Below are 19055 nucleotides of genomic sequence, written 5' to 3'. Positions count from 1 at the left end.
ACCTGCCTGTCATTTTCAAGTAATCCTAAAGACCTTGATAAGCTGGTTCAGGTGTGTTTGATTAGGGTTGCATCTAAACTCTGCAGGAAGGTAACTATCTAGGAGCAGGGTTGGTCACCCCTGGTCTAGCTAGCCAGAATCACAGCCTCAAACTCGTCTGTTTGGGTCAGAAGTCAGAGGTAGTCGACTTAAAACCATTTAGATAACCCTACCTGCTTACCTTTAAATGGTAGATGTGTTTAGTCCCTATTGACCAGTTTCATGTGTTGTCACTGTAAGACTGCGCCACCATGTCTTCAGTGTGCTGCAACAAAAGCCGGTGACATTCTTGTTCCTATTAATCTTGAAAAGTTAAAACTTCTGTTTAATAACCAATAAAATGTTATCTTTGAAGTGACAAAGTCAAGAGACGATGAAGGGGAAGAGCAGAAAATAAAACACTTGTGGGTATTTGCTCATTTATTCAGATGTGTCGGTTATCTTTACACATGTAAATTATATTTATAACATTGATTCAGAAACAATTAAACTGATAAAGCACAGGGTCGGATTTACTGTTTATTGTGACACAGGCGAGAGTGATTTTGAGCCCCAATAAAAAGCGTCTTTGCAAGTAATAAATTGTTATTGTTGGTATAATAATAATTATTATTAGCATATAATTTCTGCAAAATTTCCATTTGCAGTTTATTGTGCACAAACAAATGGAGAAAATAAACCTAAGCAGCTTTAAAAAATGCTTTACATCTCTGGCTGGTCACAAACAGGTGGTGAATATGTGAATAAATTATGGTAGCAGAGCCTTTTATTACCCACATTTGGCTGAACAATCAAAATATAAATAAAAAATCAATTTTTGTATAGTTTCTGTGTTTTGGCCTTGTAGTGCAGTCCGGTCCAGAATCATCACTCAGTGATGCATCATCGTGCATTACAAGAACATGTTTGGATTTCTTTGGGCAGTATGAAACAATAACGTCTCGGTTACGTACGTAACCTCGGTTCCCTGAGACTAAAGGAACAAGACGTGGTTTTTGGTAGCACATATGGAGAGTGTCCTTTCACACGACCTGGGGACCTAACTTGAAACCTCTCTACAATAACGACAATATTCTAATATTGGCTATGGTGTTTGAGCCCCGCCTTTTAGGCATGAAGCTGTTCACTATTAAAGCAAGCGTGCAAACACCGTTCCTCAGAATTTCCTGACTGAGGGATAAGAGGGCATCGCACGCACCTCAAAAGAACTCTTGAGTCTTGATGTGCCGCCAGCGTTCACAATGTCTCGTTCCCTTCATCTCAGGGAACTGAGCTTGCATACATAACCGAGACATTCCCATATGACTCAGTACACTGGACATTGCGTTTGCGTATGCATATGGGGATCAGAATCCCATTACGCCACGACATGACAACCTACTACACGACAACCTTCCAGAGAGGAAACATGATGGCGCAGTCCGTCATGAGTATGCCACAAGTGAGTGACTCTCATGTTGGGCCAGGAGGGGAGCACTATAGTCACTATTGGGCGGCTGTGGCTCAGGTGGTAGAGTGGGTCGGCCACTAATCGCAGGGTTGGTGGTTTGAATCCCAGCCCACACGACTCCACATGCCGAAGTGTCCTTGGGTAAGACACTGAACCCCAAGTTGCTCCCAATGGCAAGCTAGCACCTTGCATGGCAGCTCTTCCGCCATTGGTGTATGAATGTGTGTGTGAATGGGTGAATGAGTCACAGTGTAAAGCGCTTTGAATGCTGTTAAGGTTAAAAAGGCGCTATATAAGTCCCGACTGTTTACCGTGAACTATAGTCATATGGGATGAATTAACCCCTTCACAAACCTAGCCGGGACGAGAGTTTATTTAGAATGAAAGTGCTTAAATGGAGGGGCATAAGTATATGTTTGGCAAACGAAATAGCAAGTGCTCTAAAGAGAGGAATTGTAAAGAGAGAGACATTACATCTAGGTTGCAAATGTGTTTTGAGAAGACCATCCTGCTGCAAAACATATGTAAAGACACACCATTCATCCATGCCCATGAGGATGCCATGCCTCTAGTTGAGCATTCTTTAACACTAATTGGGCAAATCTTAACCTGCGATTCGTTAGCCAGATCAATCGCATCAACAGTCTGGAGACGGACTTTCATTTTGTGTGTCTTCCATATCACACAAAGAGCTGATCAGACAGTCTGAAATGGCAAGTATGCTCAACGTATGCGTGTAGCGCCCGCACATGGCATATCCAATGACAGGGGCCAAACTCCAGACATGAATTGTCAACTGAGGACACCGACCCGAGTCCAAAGGCTCGAGGGGGGGGCGTTTTGAGCGCTTTTAAGACCAAAGTTATGTCCCATGTCGGGACTGTAGCTAGCCTGCATATTATAAGAAATGCATAAACAAAGAATAACAGAACTAATTTCAATATTTATTGACTGAAAATGTCAAAATGTGCATGTACGTTCCTGAAGGAAGTCATATTGAATTGGGCAGGGGCATCTGACATTCAAATACTTTCTTTGTTCAAATTTACATGAATCGTAAATTATGACATTTTTGTATTATTAATAATCACAGTACACATTTCTTCTTGGAATATTGTCTAATTATACAGCATATTGGTTCATACATAATTCAATTGATATGTGGTCACATGTGTTTGGTATTTGACAAACAGCTCATCCATGCAGATTCAGGGCTGAAACTATACGTTTTATAAATACCTTGCAAACCTCATCAGTGCTGCACATGTGAGGCAACTTAGTTCCTAAAATAAATGCAGTAAATCAATAATCACCAACCGCTCACATGCAGGTTTGACTATAGTTGGTATTGCTATGCATGAAATGAGACTGAAAGGAAAGAGACATAGATAAATAATCCCTTTTTTGGGGGGGATTTGTGAGGGGCATGTTACAACTAGACCTTGCATTCACATGTATAACATTCATAAAGATTGTATGTTTTGTGTGACACCCCTATGCAATGCATATAGTGTGTATATTGAAGTTGCAACTAAAGTTAGCACCTACTATTGCAACTGTACTTGTGATTAGAGTGTTTATTGCAGTTGTTTTATTATAAAATTGAAGAGAGAGAGAGAGAGGAACAGTTCATAAATAATTCAGTAATCAATTAAATAAAAAAAAGGAAACTACAATGAAGACAAACTGAATAAACATGAGCAACTTCAAGTAGCGTCACTGTAGAAACTTTGGTTGTCCCCATAAGACAGATTGTGCGTCCAGTTTATGGTATTTTAACACATGGTCCTGTAAGTAAAACATATTTGTTTTACTTACTTGACTTGGATTAGAACTGAGTACATTCCCCCACTTTCCTTTTCACATAATAGTGTATTATATAACCCCCTTGGGGCCTCATGGATGAGACGTTACATAGATTCAATCCTTAAAGTCCAATTCAATGAAAAGAAAAAAAAGAGTTTTAATTTCATTACTTGTCCACTGGAGTTGTCTAAATGTGTGCTGTTTATAACCATGGTCAGAAGTGTACAGAACGTTTTTTTATTTATGTATTTATTTATTTGTAATCCTGATATGTGTGTGGGAAATGAAGTACACCAGTTTGTAAATGTAGCCTACATTCAGTACCTTTCCCTGCATCTTTCTCTTCCACGTGTTGTTGAGGAAGATGTGTCCAGGACAGTCTGACATTGCTGATCCCTCTTGATGCCAGAACAGACTGCAGCTAAATATAACATCATATATATATTAACCAAAACAAACGTAACTTTTAAAGCACAAAATCCTGTGAAGCCTTCGTGACAGAACTAACCAGATAAAACATGCTGAACTGAGGTTCATTTTTGCCTCATTTATCTTGATTTTAAAGTGCAATAAAGTGCAACAATAAAACGAGTGGTGTATCATTTTGTTGCACTTTACCACTACTACTGGAACGCCAACATTCACTCTCCTACAACATCCTCTGTCGCATATGTAACATTAGAAAATCTCATTCACTGAATCTTTCTTTTACATGGTTCATGTAAATGAACCATTTTGAAATAACGATTCACAAATTTGTGTCCCTCTGTGGCATTTACTTCTTATAGTGAAATGTTTAGTTAGTGTAAATGCTGCTGTTCACTATGGTATAGATGTTAGCATTAGTGGCTTTGCTATCTCTTACCTGATAGAGAAGTCTGTCATTCATTGGACCAGCTAAATCAAAACTGGACTGAAGTTTCATCCTCACAAAGGTTTTCTTTACTGAAAAATACAAATCATCACAAGAGCAAAAACACACACAAACACACGTTATATTTAATTTGGCATGAATGAAAACTAGGATGTGAGAAACGGGCATAGGCCTACTGTCATTCGGTTGTGTACCTTTATGCTGATCGTTCGGTGAACAAAAGCATACAGTAAATGTAAAGAATTGAACAGATTGTATAATGACTGGAAAGGAGAGGATTTGGATTGAAATTACAATAAGATACAATAAGATTAGCCGATAAGCTGCTGATCTTTTTTTCAAAGGCACCTCAAAACCTGTTAAACACATCGTAGAACCAGGAAATGATGGAACCCTCTTGATCAGCGACCGATGGAACTAAAATATAGATGTTTATTATAAAATAGACGTCTCTCGTTGATCAATTAATTAGCTTTAATTACCATAAGGCAGCACTTTCCCGTGGGTGCTCAAACTTCCTTTTGAACGCAAACTCAGAAACAGCCACGGGACGCCCCATAGTGTTACTTGTGACTCAAATGGACTGACCAAATTTGGATGTGAATAAATGTTTCTCCGCGACCCGACTTCGGATAAGCGGTTGAAGATGGATGGATGGATGGATAAATGTTTCTGCCACAGACATTCTTTAAATGCAATAATTGTTTAATTATCAAAGGAACAAACTTTTTTGAAGTTAAAATAATGAATTAAAAATCCTCGTGATCAATATTATTATATATTATGTCACTATTATTTTAGTATTTAGTATTATTTTAATACTCTCACTATGCAATGAAAATAACATGAAGAAAAAAGGCAATAATTTAATGTAACACACACACACACACACACGTGCACATCCACACACATGCACACACACACACACACACACACACACACACACACACGTTGTGTTTCCATGTTTTATGGGGACTTTCCATAGACATAATGGTTTTTATACTGTACAAACTTTATATTCTATCCCCTAAACCTAACCCTACCCCTAAACCTAACCCTCACAGAAAACTTTCTGCATTTTTACATTTTCAAAAAACATAATTTAGTATGATTTATAAGCTGTTTTCCTCATGGGGACCGACAAAATGTCCCCACAAGGTCAAAAATTTCGGGTTTTACTATCCTTATGGGGACATTTGGTCCCCACAAAGTGATAAATACACGCTCACACTTGTGCACAAACACACACACACACATACACATATGCATACACACACACACACTCTCTCTCACATACACACACATGTGCACAGACACAGGTGCACACCCACACACATGCACACACCTGCACACACACACACACTCTCACGTGCACCCACACATACACACACGCACACACTCTCTCTCACATACACACACGTGCACTCACACTCTCAAACACACTCACACACACACACACACACACTCTCTCTCACTCACACACACACACTTGCACACACACACACACACTCTCACACACACACACTCTCTCTCTCACACACACAGAGACACACGTGCACAGACACACGTGCACACACACACACACACACACACACAGAGTATATATTTTAGCCTTAATTAATACAGAATTACCATCTAAAATGGGATAGACTTCCACCTCACACAGAGTGAGATACTTCCTGTCTCCAGGAATCACCACATTCACATATCGTCCCTCCATTCCACCACATGAGTAGTTGTAGGATTTGCCTAATGGAATACTATCAATTACAGCACATCTAGAGAGACACAGAGAAAGAGATGCATGAGAGATGATTCAGTCGTTTCATGCCTTGTCTAAAAACATTAAATGAAAATAAGTACAATTCTAAAGCACCACTATGACACTTTGAGGAAGATCAAAGCTCTGCAAATCACAACAAACATCTTCCTGGATTTCCAGTTGAGTAAAGTATATCTATCTTTTAATGAACAAATTATCAATAGTCCTGTTAAAGAGTTAACATTTGCATTGCAGAAGTAAAAATCACATTCATTAAGTAAAGAAACTGATTTTTAATGAAACACGTAAATCGATCCAGAACGAGAAGTTCTAAGGTTTTTAAGTTATATATGCACCTGTGCAAGCCATAAAGTCAATATTATTTCAATTTCTTAAAAAAAAATAAAAAAAATGCTGATATTCCAGCAATCAGGTAATTATATGGAAATCAGGGCAAATCATACTGACTATCTCCATCAATTCCCCAGTAAACATATCTCCATTGATTTCTATAACCTGGAATTGTTGTTGCCGTTGTTCTCCAGGGAGTTTCCAATGCGAATCTCCGCTCCATTGATTCGTTCAGGACAGCAGTCTGCTCTGTTAGTGATGACCACGGTGCTGACAAAATAAATACCCAAAAGATCCAACCTCCACCATGGATTCCTGTCCCCACTTGAATGGGTACAAAATGAGGCTGCACCTGGGGCAAATTTTATTCCATCGACAGCACGTTGAGGCCCCCAGTATTTAAATATGGATGATTGATCAGCATTTCCAGTTAATGATACATTATCTAGAAATGGATTAAGCAGTAGAAAAAAATCATCAGCATTTTAGGGCATACACTCAAAAAAAGAATTCATTAGCTTTACTTAATTTACATTTTTAAACAGTTTAATTGAGTTTCTTCTAATTAATTATTAACATAATTTAGTGGGATTAGGTCAAATCGATTTACTATAGTTGGTCTAACTCTACATCATAAGGTTAATCAAAGTTATTTTTTGTACTGTATGTTGGTCTAATGTAATTTTATTAATTTACTTTAAGGTTTTTTAATTACTTGTCATATGTTGGTTCAAATTAACAACTTTTTTAATCATTAGTATATTCAAGGTGAGCAACTGTAAGGCCAGTGAAACTATTGCATCAGTTTGATAGCAACTGCTTATTAACCAACATCACTTGAGAACTAAAGTCCAGCCTCAACCACAGCATAACCACAATCACAGCACAACCACTGCACAACCATAATCACAGCACAACCACTGCACAACCACAATCACAGCAAAACCACTGCACAACCACAGCACAACCACAATCACAGCACAACCACAATCACAGCACAACCACTGCACAACCACAATCGGGGCACAACCACCGTACAACCACAATCACAGCACAACCACTGCACAACCACAATCACAGCACAACCACTGCACAATCACAGCACAACCACTGCACAACCACAATCGGAGCACAACCACAATCACAGCACAACCACCGCACAACCACAATCACAGCCACTGCACAATCACAACCACTGCACAATCACAGCACAACCACTGCACAACCACAATCACAGCACAAACACTGCACAACCACAACCACTGCACAACCACAATCACAACCACTGTACAATCACAGCACAACCACTGCACAACCACAGTCACAGCACAACCACTGCACAACCACAATCACAGCACAACCACTGCACAACCACAATAACAGCACAACCACAATCGGAGCACAACCACAATCACAGCACAACCACCGCACAACCACATCACAGCCACTGCACAATCACAACCACTGCACAATCACAGCACAACCACTGCACAACCACAATCACAGCACAACCACTGCACAACCACAATCGGAGCACAACCACAATCACAGCACAACCACCGCACAACCACATCACAGCCACTGCACAATCACAACCACTGCACAGCCACAGCACAACCACAATCACAGCACAACCACTGCACAACCACAATCACAGCACAACCACTGCACAACCATAATCACAGCACAACCACAGCACAACCACAATCACAGCAAAACCACTGCACAACCACAACCACAGCACAACCACAATCACAGCAAAACCACAATCACAGCACAACCACTGCACAACCACAATCGGGGCACAACCACCGCACAACCACAATCACTGCACAACCACCGCACAACCACAATCACAGCACAACCACTGCACAACCACAATCACAGCACAACCACAATCACAGCACAACCACTGTACAACCACAATCGGAGCACAACCACAACCACCGCACAACCACAATCACAGCCACTGCACAATCACAACCACTGCACAATCACAGCACAACCACTGCACAACCACAATCACAGCACAAACACTGCACAACCACAACCACTGCACAACCACAATCACAAACACTGTACAATCACAGCACAACCACTGCACAACCACAGTCACAGCACAACCACTGCACAGCCACAGCACAACCACTGCACATCCACAGCACATCTACTGCACAACCACAATCACAGCACAACCACTGCACAAACACTGCACAACCACAATCACAGAACAACCACAATCACAGCACAACCACTGCACAACCACAATCACAGCACAAACACTGCACAACCACAAACACAGCACAACCACTACACAACCACAGCACAACCACTGCACATCCACAGCACAACCACTGCACAACCACAAACACTGCACAACCACAATCGCAACCACTGTACAATCACAGCACAACCACAATCACAGCACAACCACTGCACAACCACTGCACAACCACAATCACAGCACAACCACTGCACAACCACAATCACAGCACAACCACTGCACAACCACAGCACAACCACTGTACAACCACATCACAACCACAGCACAGCCACAGCACAACAACTGCACAACCACTGCACAACCACAGTACAACAACTGCACAACCACAGCACAACCACTGTACAACCACATCACAACCACAGCACAGCCACAGCACAACAACTGCACAACCACAGCCAAACCACTGCACAACCACGTTTGCACCAGTCTTCCCCAGAAAAATAACTCTTAGTTTCAACATTTATTCACACCATCAAGTCCCTTTCAAAGCATGCTGGGAAATTGAAATTCCCTGGCCAGTTTCATCAGTGCTACAAAAATATATTAATGTAGACCTTACTCAAATGGATTAAGAAAACTTCATTTATACAAATGTAATTGAACTCAATGTAATGAATTTAAGTTAAGACAAAGTGTTCATTTGAATTCAGTTAAGTGAACAACCTGCAAAAATCCTTTTTTTGAGTGTACTGCATTTAAATCATGTTAAATCTTTATAAACTCTCAATGCTCTCATGCGTTCCAACAAAGAAATGCAAGAATCAGAAAGATATTGAATTACTTTTAATAAAACGTATAATTCTAGCTTTAAATGCTGATTGGTCAATACAAAAACACGTCAGGAACTTTATCTCCCAGTAGAATGATTGCATTTAATATATTTACTTAATAAAATATTGTAGTAATAAAAATGTCATCTCTTTCTCACCCTAAAGCTGTTGTAAACCCTTGACATTTTCTCCCATGCAAAATGGGAGCGATGGGGGTGGGGGTGGGGTTATGATTGGTCAGTTAAATGGTGGCATTTATCAACCTGATATTTTTGAGTAACGACCGCAATCCTGGGATTAAGACATCAGTATCAGACAGGTCATCTGGGCTACTTTGCCGGTGCTACTTAAATGTTTCATTTATCACGCCAACACACACAAAAAAAATATATATAAAAGTGTATATATTGGGTTTCTGCAAATGGTCACAACTCGAGTACAGTGGGGAATAAAGGTGGTCTGCTGATTGGTCAGTTTAAATGTAGCAGCTCTAGTTTTGGTCATGTGGTCAAGGAAAGATAAAAGAAATAGAGGATCAAAGCAAAGAAACTAGCAAAAAACTGAGCTCCTTATGGGTAATGACTTCTCATAGAAGATTCTCAAAGATTGGCTAATTGAGAAAAAAACAGATTAAGACACGTATGGGGCAGAAGAACTATTGTCATTTAATACATCTGTTAAGAATCATTCAATAGCCATCTATTTAGGGCTGGTATCGCCAGATATATATATATACATACACGTACATCCTTAAGAGTGCTACTTCTAACTCCAGCAATTATGTTTTTAAATATATCATGAAAAGTATTAGCAAAACTAGGAAGAGTTTTTTGTTCTTGGCTGACAGAAGTGGAACCCGACGTGGTCTTCTGCTGTAGCCGATACACTTCAAGGTTCGATGTGTTGGGCATTCTGAGATGCTATTCTGCACAATACAGTTGTACAGAGGGGTTATAATACTGTATGCCGTGCCATTATAATACCGTAGCATTACTGTATAATGATAATTGCCACAGCTTTTCTGTCAGCTTGAACCAGTCTGGCCATTCTCTGTCGATGTCTCTCATCAACAAGGTGTTTCCAGAACTGCCGCTAACTGGATGTTTTTTGTTTTTGGCACCATTTTGAGTAAATCCTAGAGACTGTTGTGTGTGAAAATCCCAGGAGATCAGCAGTTACAGAAATACTCAAACCAGCCCGTCAAGCACCAACAATCATGTCACGGTCGAAATCACTGATAACACATTTTATCCTCATTCTGATGGTTGACGTGAACATTAACAGAAGCTCCTGACCCATATCTGCATGATTTATGCATTGCACTGCTGCCACATGATTGGCTGATTAGATATTTGCATGAATATGTAGGTGTACAGGTTTACCTAATAAAATGGTCAGTGTGTGTATATTGTATATTATATCATCGTTGTCAGAATATACCTGTTCTAAAAACTTTCACTTCACACAGAGTGAGACTCTTTGAATCTCCAGGAATAAAGACATTCATGTAACGCCCCTCCATTCCACCACATGAGTATGAGACAGATTTACCAGCTGGAATACCAGAAATCACAGCACATCTAAAAAGAGAGAGTTTACGGCACATGTATCCATCAATTCACATACATTTAAGCAATAACACACAAGCAAGTGTTCTGTTGTAAACACACACACACACATACACGTCAAATACATTAAAAGCATGGTCCCATTCAGTAAAGTGCAGAATATAACAGAAAATGTTTCCCATAGTTCTTTTCCTAGTGGTAGAGAATTACAAATAACTTTTGTGATTGAGCTCTTATGTGTATTCTGATGAATTATGATTGACAGCTGATGCTTAAAACAACTTTCTTGTTTGAAAATCAAGATAAATGAAAATTATCTCTAAATAAATGTGAATTAATAAATGTAACAAACAAGCCACCAGGTCTTGTTATAATAATAATAATAATAATAATGATAATAATAATAATAATAATAATAAAAGAGTATGTCATGTCCCCTTTAACATCAAGAACTTAACCTAGGATTGTTGTTGCCGTTGTTGTCCAGAGAGTTCCCAATGAGAATTTCTGCTCCATCGATTTGCTCAGGGCAGCAGTCCACTCTGTTAGTGATGACCACTCGTCTTATGGTGGATGAATTCAACAGATCAAGTCTCCACCATGGGTTGGTCTCTGTATTGGTGTGGGTGCAGGACGTGCCACCATTATCAATGGCAATATTTGCATGGAAGTAAAATGTAGATGACTGTTCAGCTTTTCCCTTGATTGCGACATTCTCTAGAAAGAGTATAAGAAAAAAAATTTATGGAATGCATAGACTAACAATTGCCAACAAAAGCCTTCATCAGCCAATTAAGGACAATTGCATCTATGTGAACTTCTGCAGTTAAACATGTGAAGAGGAAGCACATCGTGAGTGCTGCGGGTGAGCCGGTGCAGAGAGTAGATGGTTCAATGTTTGAATCTGTTCGGCAAAGCACATGTAGACCTGTTTGCATCCCGGGAATCCTCCCACTGCCCGCTCTGGTATTCCCTAAACGGAGCCCCCCTCGGCAGAGACGCCGTGGCACATGCTGGCCACAATACGCGCTCCCCCAGTGAGCCTTCTTGCACAGACCCTGTGCAGGTCAGGGAGGACAAGGAACAAGTCACCCTCGTGGCCCCATACTGGGACACCCAGACTTGGTTCTCGGACCTCACGCTCCTCTTGACAGCACCTCCCTGGCAGATTACTCTGAGGAAGGACCTTCTTTCTCAGTGACAGGGCACAATCTGGCACCCGTGCCAAGACCTCTGGAACCTCCATGTCTGGCCCTTGGACGGGACGTGGAAGATCTAAGTGGCCTACCACCACCAGTCACAACCATTTGTAGAAATTTTTGTCAACAGTGCCACTACTCTCCCTGTTGTGACATGTATGTTCTGTTAAATATGTTTATATTTTCTATTGGTGTTTATATTTAAAGATTTTCTGATCGCTTCAAGTGATAAAAGCTCCAAGTAAACATAAACAGACGCATGACAAGGCAAACATGAATAACCCATCTATAATGATTCTAAGGCCATTTTAAGGTATTACTCCACCGATGTGCATTAAATGTGTCCAACCTTACAGGCACCTGGACGCACGCACAGCAGCACCGCTGCTGAAAAAAATCCTAGTGGAAACACTGCATGCTTTGTGTCTTCCTACCTCTTCAGCTTTAGAAGTCAGCATATTTGCAGCCAAATGTCTCAGCCCTTCCATGTATATAAATCTATGGAATTTTTTATTTATTTATTCTGTTTCAGATGTGCCCTGGTGTAAACAGCATCCGCCACACAGAGCAGCTATTTGCACCTTAATAGTCTGGTGGAACCACAGCAATATATAGCAAACTAGAAAATAAGTGTCGCTGCAGTGGTGTGTGAATGTGTACTGTTGTCCTAGCGACCGTGGTTCGAATATGCCTTTTGTCCCACTGTTTTTCCAATCCGATTCCCTGTTTCCACTTTTAATATTTCCTTTAATACTATTTAAAATAATAGATAAAAATAATATAAATGTTGATTTCATCGCAGTGATTTGGTCACGGTGAATGTCGAGGATTGAATAGGAGGGTTTGATCCGGATCTGTTGATCGCGCTCGTTCCCGCGGCTTGGCATCGCATGTTTGTAGATTGCATCACTGCATTACTAATATTTTAACAGCTCAAATAATACATGAGTTTTAACAGAAGAAAACTGTATTTATGCCTTTATAAAATTATAAGCTTCACATTTCTGCCTTTAAAACCCTCCAAAAATTGTCCTCATTGACTTCCATTGAAAGTGCCTCTCTGTAACCTCAATTTTTGCTTTTTGTTTTAAAAAAAGAAAAGGAGGGACGAGTCAACAGTAATTTTTAAAGTAATCAACATTATGCCACACAAACCAGGATAATTCTAACAAGACAATTGCTTATTTGCAAATGAACATTTCCAAATTACTACTGGGTGGATGCTCACATGGGCCATTATTACAAGTTCAAATATGCAAATTTGTTGTGATGCAAATCGCAGAATTTTCAGAATCTCATTATCATAATATTATCAGAAAACGTAACGTGACATGCACTCTGTACACATGTTCATGTCTAAATTGTTTTAGTGCTTCCCAACTGGTTATGCTTCTGGACACTTTTTGGTGATATTTCCTTTAAAAGTAAACCAAAATTTCCTTTATCTCAAGAATTTAAATGTTTATTTAAAATATGTAACTTTATAATCATGCATTGAAACTACGCACAGTTTGTTTCCCTGCTGTCCATCTATCAGAACAGAAACTTACCTTGCAGGTAATTGGTATCAGCATGAATGGATGTTAAACCTGTTGCGAAAAGAAATAACAAAAGGTTATTTCTGGAAAACACAAATTTGTATCAGTGGATTTGCCAGACTTCATATATAATTGAACTCAAAGACCACCATGTCTGGCAAGTTAAATATACACAACATACAATGTATTTTCCCTCTTTTAACATTACACCTCACGTTATTGAGTTATTTGACGTGCAAGTACAACAAATTTTCAAACACCTAAACTTAGTTCCTCACACAAGTTGAAAACAGCACGTGCATGGACTACTTTTATTATACTGTTTTGTTTTTGTTGGCACTTACAATGGAAGTGAATGGGGTGAATTTTTTAAGGGTGTAAAGGCAGAAATGTGGATGATTAAAAAAATTATAATTCTGTTAAAATGTGTGTATATTTTAGTTTTAAGTTGTGTAAATCATAATTTTCACAGTCAATTTAGGGTTTACAGCATTATGTTGTCATGGCAATGAAGTTGAATTTGGCGATAACTTTACATTACTCTACAGTAAATTATTTTATCACACTAAAATCATGTTTACACAGATATTATTTATGTCTGGTGGCTTTTGAAACAGTGAGTATTTTAATGTTTACAGATTGACCCCATTCACTATCATTGTAAGTGTCTCACTATAAGCCAGATTTGTGACTTTTTTTTTTTTAAAGAAAAGGGGGGACGATTGAATTATTTTTATTTTTTTGGTTATCATCATTATGCCACAATTACATTTGATAGAGTTTAACTTGTATGTATCATCGGAACAACCTGTCCCATGTACAATGTTTTGGCCTAACTGTATATGGTTGACAATCAATAGAATGTCATTATAGTCAGTTCGACACTCGAACGTGGTTCCTCCAAACAGAATTTTGAGTGTGGAACTATCCATTTTATGATGTTCATTTTTAAATGGTTGTTCTTAATATTGTTGCAAGTGCTGACTGCACTTTAGACTTTGCCTACTAAACTGTTTCACTGTAGGGCATTTCTGAGGTATACTCACAAAGCAGTAAAAACTGGTAACCAAGCAGCCACATGTCACTTTTTTCAAGCAGGACTACCACCAGGTACGGAGATCACTTAACATACAATATAAATTACTAATTAATTCCAATCTACATGACCAATAGCACATGTTATTATACTAAGCATGCCATAGGGTTAAGTGTTGATAACAAGGAAACAAAGACACCACATACCTTGATATATTCTTTCTTTTTGATGGTTAGGTTTGAAGTTGAGGGTTTTATTGAGTTCCTCTTAAAACCTCTCTGCCACACTCCTCACCTTTTGTCCTCTTTATATTGCGCAAACCCCACCCCTTACATTTACATTGCACATGTAAATGTTTCACTAAACTGATGTAATTGATTTCAAAATTCCTCATTACAGTATAAAGCAGAAAATACAAGTTTTGTGGTTCAAAATATTTGCTGTAGCAGTGGTTTTGTATGTCGATTTGAGACGTCTAGTTCAAAACCCTAAGAATATTTATTGTTAATTCTATCCTGCAAAATAAAATGTCAATAACATCATATATATATATATATATATATATATATATATATATATATATATATTTAAAAGTGGTTGGATTAACAAGTATACAAAATAAAACCACTCTGTCATACACATACAACGGTCAACTATAGAATGAACAAACATTAGGTCAAAATGTCAGGTTGGGGCAAGTATTCACATGTTCTTTTAATGTAAAAAAAAAATTATAATAATTAAAATATTTGTAAGCGGTGATTGGGTTTGCTATTTTTTCTATTTGCATTATTTTGTGTTTGATAAATGTTTTGTGGTTTTAATTCAGCTTAAATGCGTATGCTATCTTGTTGCAGGTTCCATCGTTACATCTAATTGACATATAGCGTGACAACATACCCCGCTATACAGTATCTTGCAAGCCAGATTCTAACTTGGACATTACCCTGCAGGACACATCAGCAATGCTGAAAGCTAAATAAGTGATTGCTGCAAAAAATCTTTTTCATGTATCAAATGAAGCATACTCTATACCCTTAAAATATATTGTAATATGTAAATAAAACAGACAGGGATGAGCATTCATCTACCCATTAATTTGACATGCAAAATGAGTTCATTTGGAAAGCAAAATGTACCATGTGACCTTAAAATAATTGAAGACATCCTCAACAACACTATGACCACAGTCCTTAATGTCAACAATGTCAGACCATAAATGAAAACACCAATAGGAACTTCTGTGATTTTTATTTTATTATTTTTTTTTTATGATAACCAGAGACAGTTTTAGGGTAATTGGATATTTGGGGCTTAGCTCAGACCTCTGTGGTTACATATGGGGCCATCCTTTAATGAAATATCAGAATATAATTCACTTTTACATGGTGTTTGTACATAAATGTGAGTCAGCAGTGTGTGAACTACAATGTTAAAAGTCCACCCACTCCTCTTTCTTATATTTCTATGAATCAAAAACAGTGTGTCAAAATCAATGGTTTTCATTTCTGCTCTAAAGTGACATCACCTTAGAGCAAGCCCCGCCCACAACTGGTGACGGACTCCACCCTATTATCATAGATCCTCCCCTGAGTGATCTACACCTAGTCCGCCATTTTTTCCTTGCTGGAGCAGATAGAATTTATAGCCTCTCTTGGTGACATCATCAGAATGCGCCAGTAGCAGGGCTATAAATAGATGTGCCACAGGTGCATCATCAAGTCTTTTGTCTTCAGACCACTCTGTGATGTGTTGTGCTTCTCAAGCCTCTCAAATTCTGTATTTTCCTCTGTTAGGAGTTAGATTTGTCATGCAGTGTGCAGAAATGTTTTTCTTCTTTTTCTTCTTTCTTCTATCACTTAAGTGTGAAAGACAAAGTGAAAATGAGTGATAAACAAAGCAAACCGTGTGTTTTTCCCTGTTTACACCATATGGCTGAATCAGACACACACCAGTTTTGTTTTGTTTGTTTGGGAGAAGAGCATGGTGCTCTTGCGTTAGAGCGAGGCAGGTGTGAGCTTTGTGAGCTGCTCACAGTGAAGATGCTGCGCACTCGTCTCGCTTATATCCAAGAGCCAGCCCCCACCATTTCATCGTGGGGCTCATGTATGGATCTGGCGGAGGAGCGAAAGATGGGTTCGTCCCTATCACTCGCTCTCTCTCCAGATCCAGCTAGTCCCTCGCATGATCTCGAAGTGCACCTCGGCACCTCTTCAGTTCATAAGAGGGACGATGAGTCTCTTGGGACCATGGATGCTGAGTTGCCTATCTCTGAGCATTCCTCACGTAATAATAAAGCGGTTTAGGAATTGCTCGAGGTAGTTACTCGTGCGGTGGCCATACTACAGTTAGACTGGCCGCATGAACAAGAGACCCCCAAAAAAAATCTAAATTAGAGGATAGATTTCGGTCTGGAGGCCAGGGAGAGGGAACTCAATGTCAGTCTCTCCCCTTCTTTGATAATCTCCATGAAGAGTTAACTCATTCATGGAAGACACCTTATACTTCCTGTGTCTTTGTGCTCTCACTGTCGACATATTAGACTATCGTGGGTTCTAAGGCTCGGGGGTATACGACGATGCCATGGGTAGAAGAGACGCTCACGGGCTATCTCTCGCCTAGTTGAGAGGAACCGTTTTCAGAGCTTCGTCAAGCCACAGATTTATCTCTCCGTGTGACCAAGCAGACGGCTTGCGCTATCGGCCGTTCAGTGGCTGATTTGGTCAGCATGGAGAGACATCTGTGGCTAAATCTTTTAGGTATTAAGGATAAGGACAGAGTGTTCCTCCTTAATGCCCCAATTTCACCTTCTGGACTGTTCGTTGACTCTATGAATACAGTTATTACCAGGTTTCGGGAGGTAAAAAAAAAAACGAGGAAGCCTTTGTGCAATTCCTTCCTCGCCACACTCAGAGGGAGGGGCTGTTGGCCACCCAGCTTCCCCCCTCTAGAAGGGAGGTAAAAATCCTTGGGACGGCATGCAAAACATCTGCCGGCACCTTCCCGACACCCCCACGGAATCTCTCTATTCCCGCCACCTCCGGTGTTTCGGGAGCTAGAGGTTTCAAGCTAAATGTTGGGTGTTCCGTTGCTTCTTGTTGTCACCCAGGACGCGGAACATCCAACATTCCCTCAACGGAAAGTATCAAGATTAGTACCCATTTCAGAGAACCTGGCAGCTTGGAAGTTGCCGCTGAGTTTTTCTGTGTGGGTCCTAAAGACAGTAGAAAAGGCAAAACATTCTATTAGTTTGCCTTCCTTAGTGTTTCAATGGCATGGTTCCCACTACCATGAAACCGGAACAAACACATTTACTGTCACAAGAGCTGCAATATCCTCTGGTCAGAGGGGCAATAGAAAATGTTCCCCTTCTAGGGAGAGAGTCAGGTTACTACAGCAGATTCTTCCTGGTTCCCAAGAAGGATGAGGGATTGCATCAAACCTTAGATCTTCGAGGCTTGAACTGTTTGGTCAAGGAATTCAAGTTCAAGATGTTAACTGTCAGAATCTCTGAGCATTCCTGACGTAATAATAAAGCGGTTGAGGAATTGCTCGAGGTAGTTGTTTGTGCGGTGGCCAGACCACAGTTAGACTGGCCGCATGAACAAGAGACCCCAAACAATCAAAATTAGAGGATAGATTTCTGTCTGGTGGCCAGGGAGAGGGAACACAATGTCAGTCTCTCCCCTTCTTTGATGATCTCCATGATGATTTGACTTATTCATGGAAGACACTTTATACTTCCCGTGTCTTTGTGCCCTCACTGTCGACATATTAGACTTTCATGGGTGCTAAGGCTCAGGGGTATATGACGATGCCACGGGTAGAAGAGACGCTCACAGTCTATCTCTCGCCTGGTACGACATCATCATTAAAAGAAGTCACAAATACAACATCGCGATTGATTAGTCATCATCGATCTCATAGAAACATTTTAATTTTACCACAACACAGGCAGTTCCTGAGGTTTGCTTTTGGGGGTAAAGCTTATCGGATTCTTCCATTCTGCCTAAATTTATCACCTCGTACATTCACAAAGTGCATGGATGTAGTACTTGCTCCATTATGACTCCAGGGCATCCGCATTTTGATTATACAGACGACTGGCTGGTTCTAGCACAGTCACGAGAACTGGCATTACAGCACAGGAATTTTGTCTTAGCTTACCTGGTTGCTTCAGTGTTGAAAGTCAACGTCAAGAAAAGCATTTTCTCATACCCAGAGAACAACGTATTTAGGGATCATATGGAATTTGGTCATGATGCGGGGACAGCTATCTCCCACTAGAATCGAGAACCCTGAGCAATGTCAGGCTAGGCCCAAATGTTTTTACTTAGGTCTCATGGCGTCTGCGTCCTCCATGACTCCTATGGGCCAT

At 39.9% G+C, this 19055-nt stretch overlaps 1 protein-coding gene across 1 annotated transcript; it reads right to left on the bottom strand.

Annotated features, from left to right (window-relative positions):
- Window positions 1-125: 125 nt before the first annotated feature.
- Window positions 126-14760, bottom strand: LOC127645934 (uncharacterized). The gene is made up of 9 exons (XM_052129528.1): window positions 14688-14760; window positions 13654-13692; window positions 11363-11621; window positions 10777-10916; window positions 6448-6727; window positions 5802-5947; window positions 4161-4240; window positions 3620-3716; window positions 126-157 (listed from the first exon to the last, which is right to left on the bottom strand). Exons 1-9 carry the CDS (start codon window positions 14719-14721, stop codon window positions 126-128), a joined length of 1107 nt encoding a protein of 368 aa, XP_051985488.1. The 5' UTR covers window positions 14722-14760.
- Between the last annotated feature and the right edge of the window lie 4295 nt (window positions 14761-19055).

The sequence above is a fragment of the Xyrauchen texanus genome, chromosome 1 (assembly GCF_025860055.1).
Source record: "Xyrauchen texanus isolate HMW12.3.18 chromosome 1, RBS_HiC_50CHRs, whole genome shotgun sequence".
Lineage (NCBI taxonomy): Eukaryota > Metazoa > Chordata > Actinopteri > Cypriniformes > Catostomidae > Xyrauchen > Xyrauchen texanus.
This window is presented reverse-complemented; position numbering and strand designations above follow the sequence as displayed.

Excerpts from the sequence above, each read along its gene's own strand:
- LOC127645934 (XM_052129528.1), bottom strand. The coding sequence starts at position 14,721 with ATGTGGCTGCTTGGTTACCAGTTTTTACTGCTTT. Across the intron at positions 6,728-10,776 it reads AGTGAAAGTTTTTAGAACAG|ATAATGTATCATTAACTGGA; the intron begins GTATATTCTGAC and ends ATCCATTTCTAG. Across the intron at positions 4,241-5,801 it reads AGTCTATCCCATTTTAGATG|TAAAGAAAACCTTTGTGAGG; the intron begins GTAATTCTGTAT and ends TGTATTTTTCAG.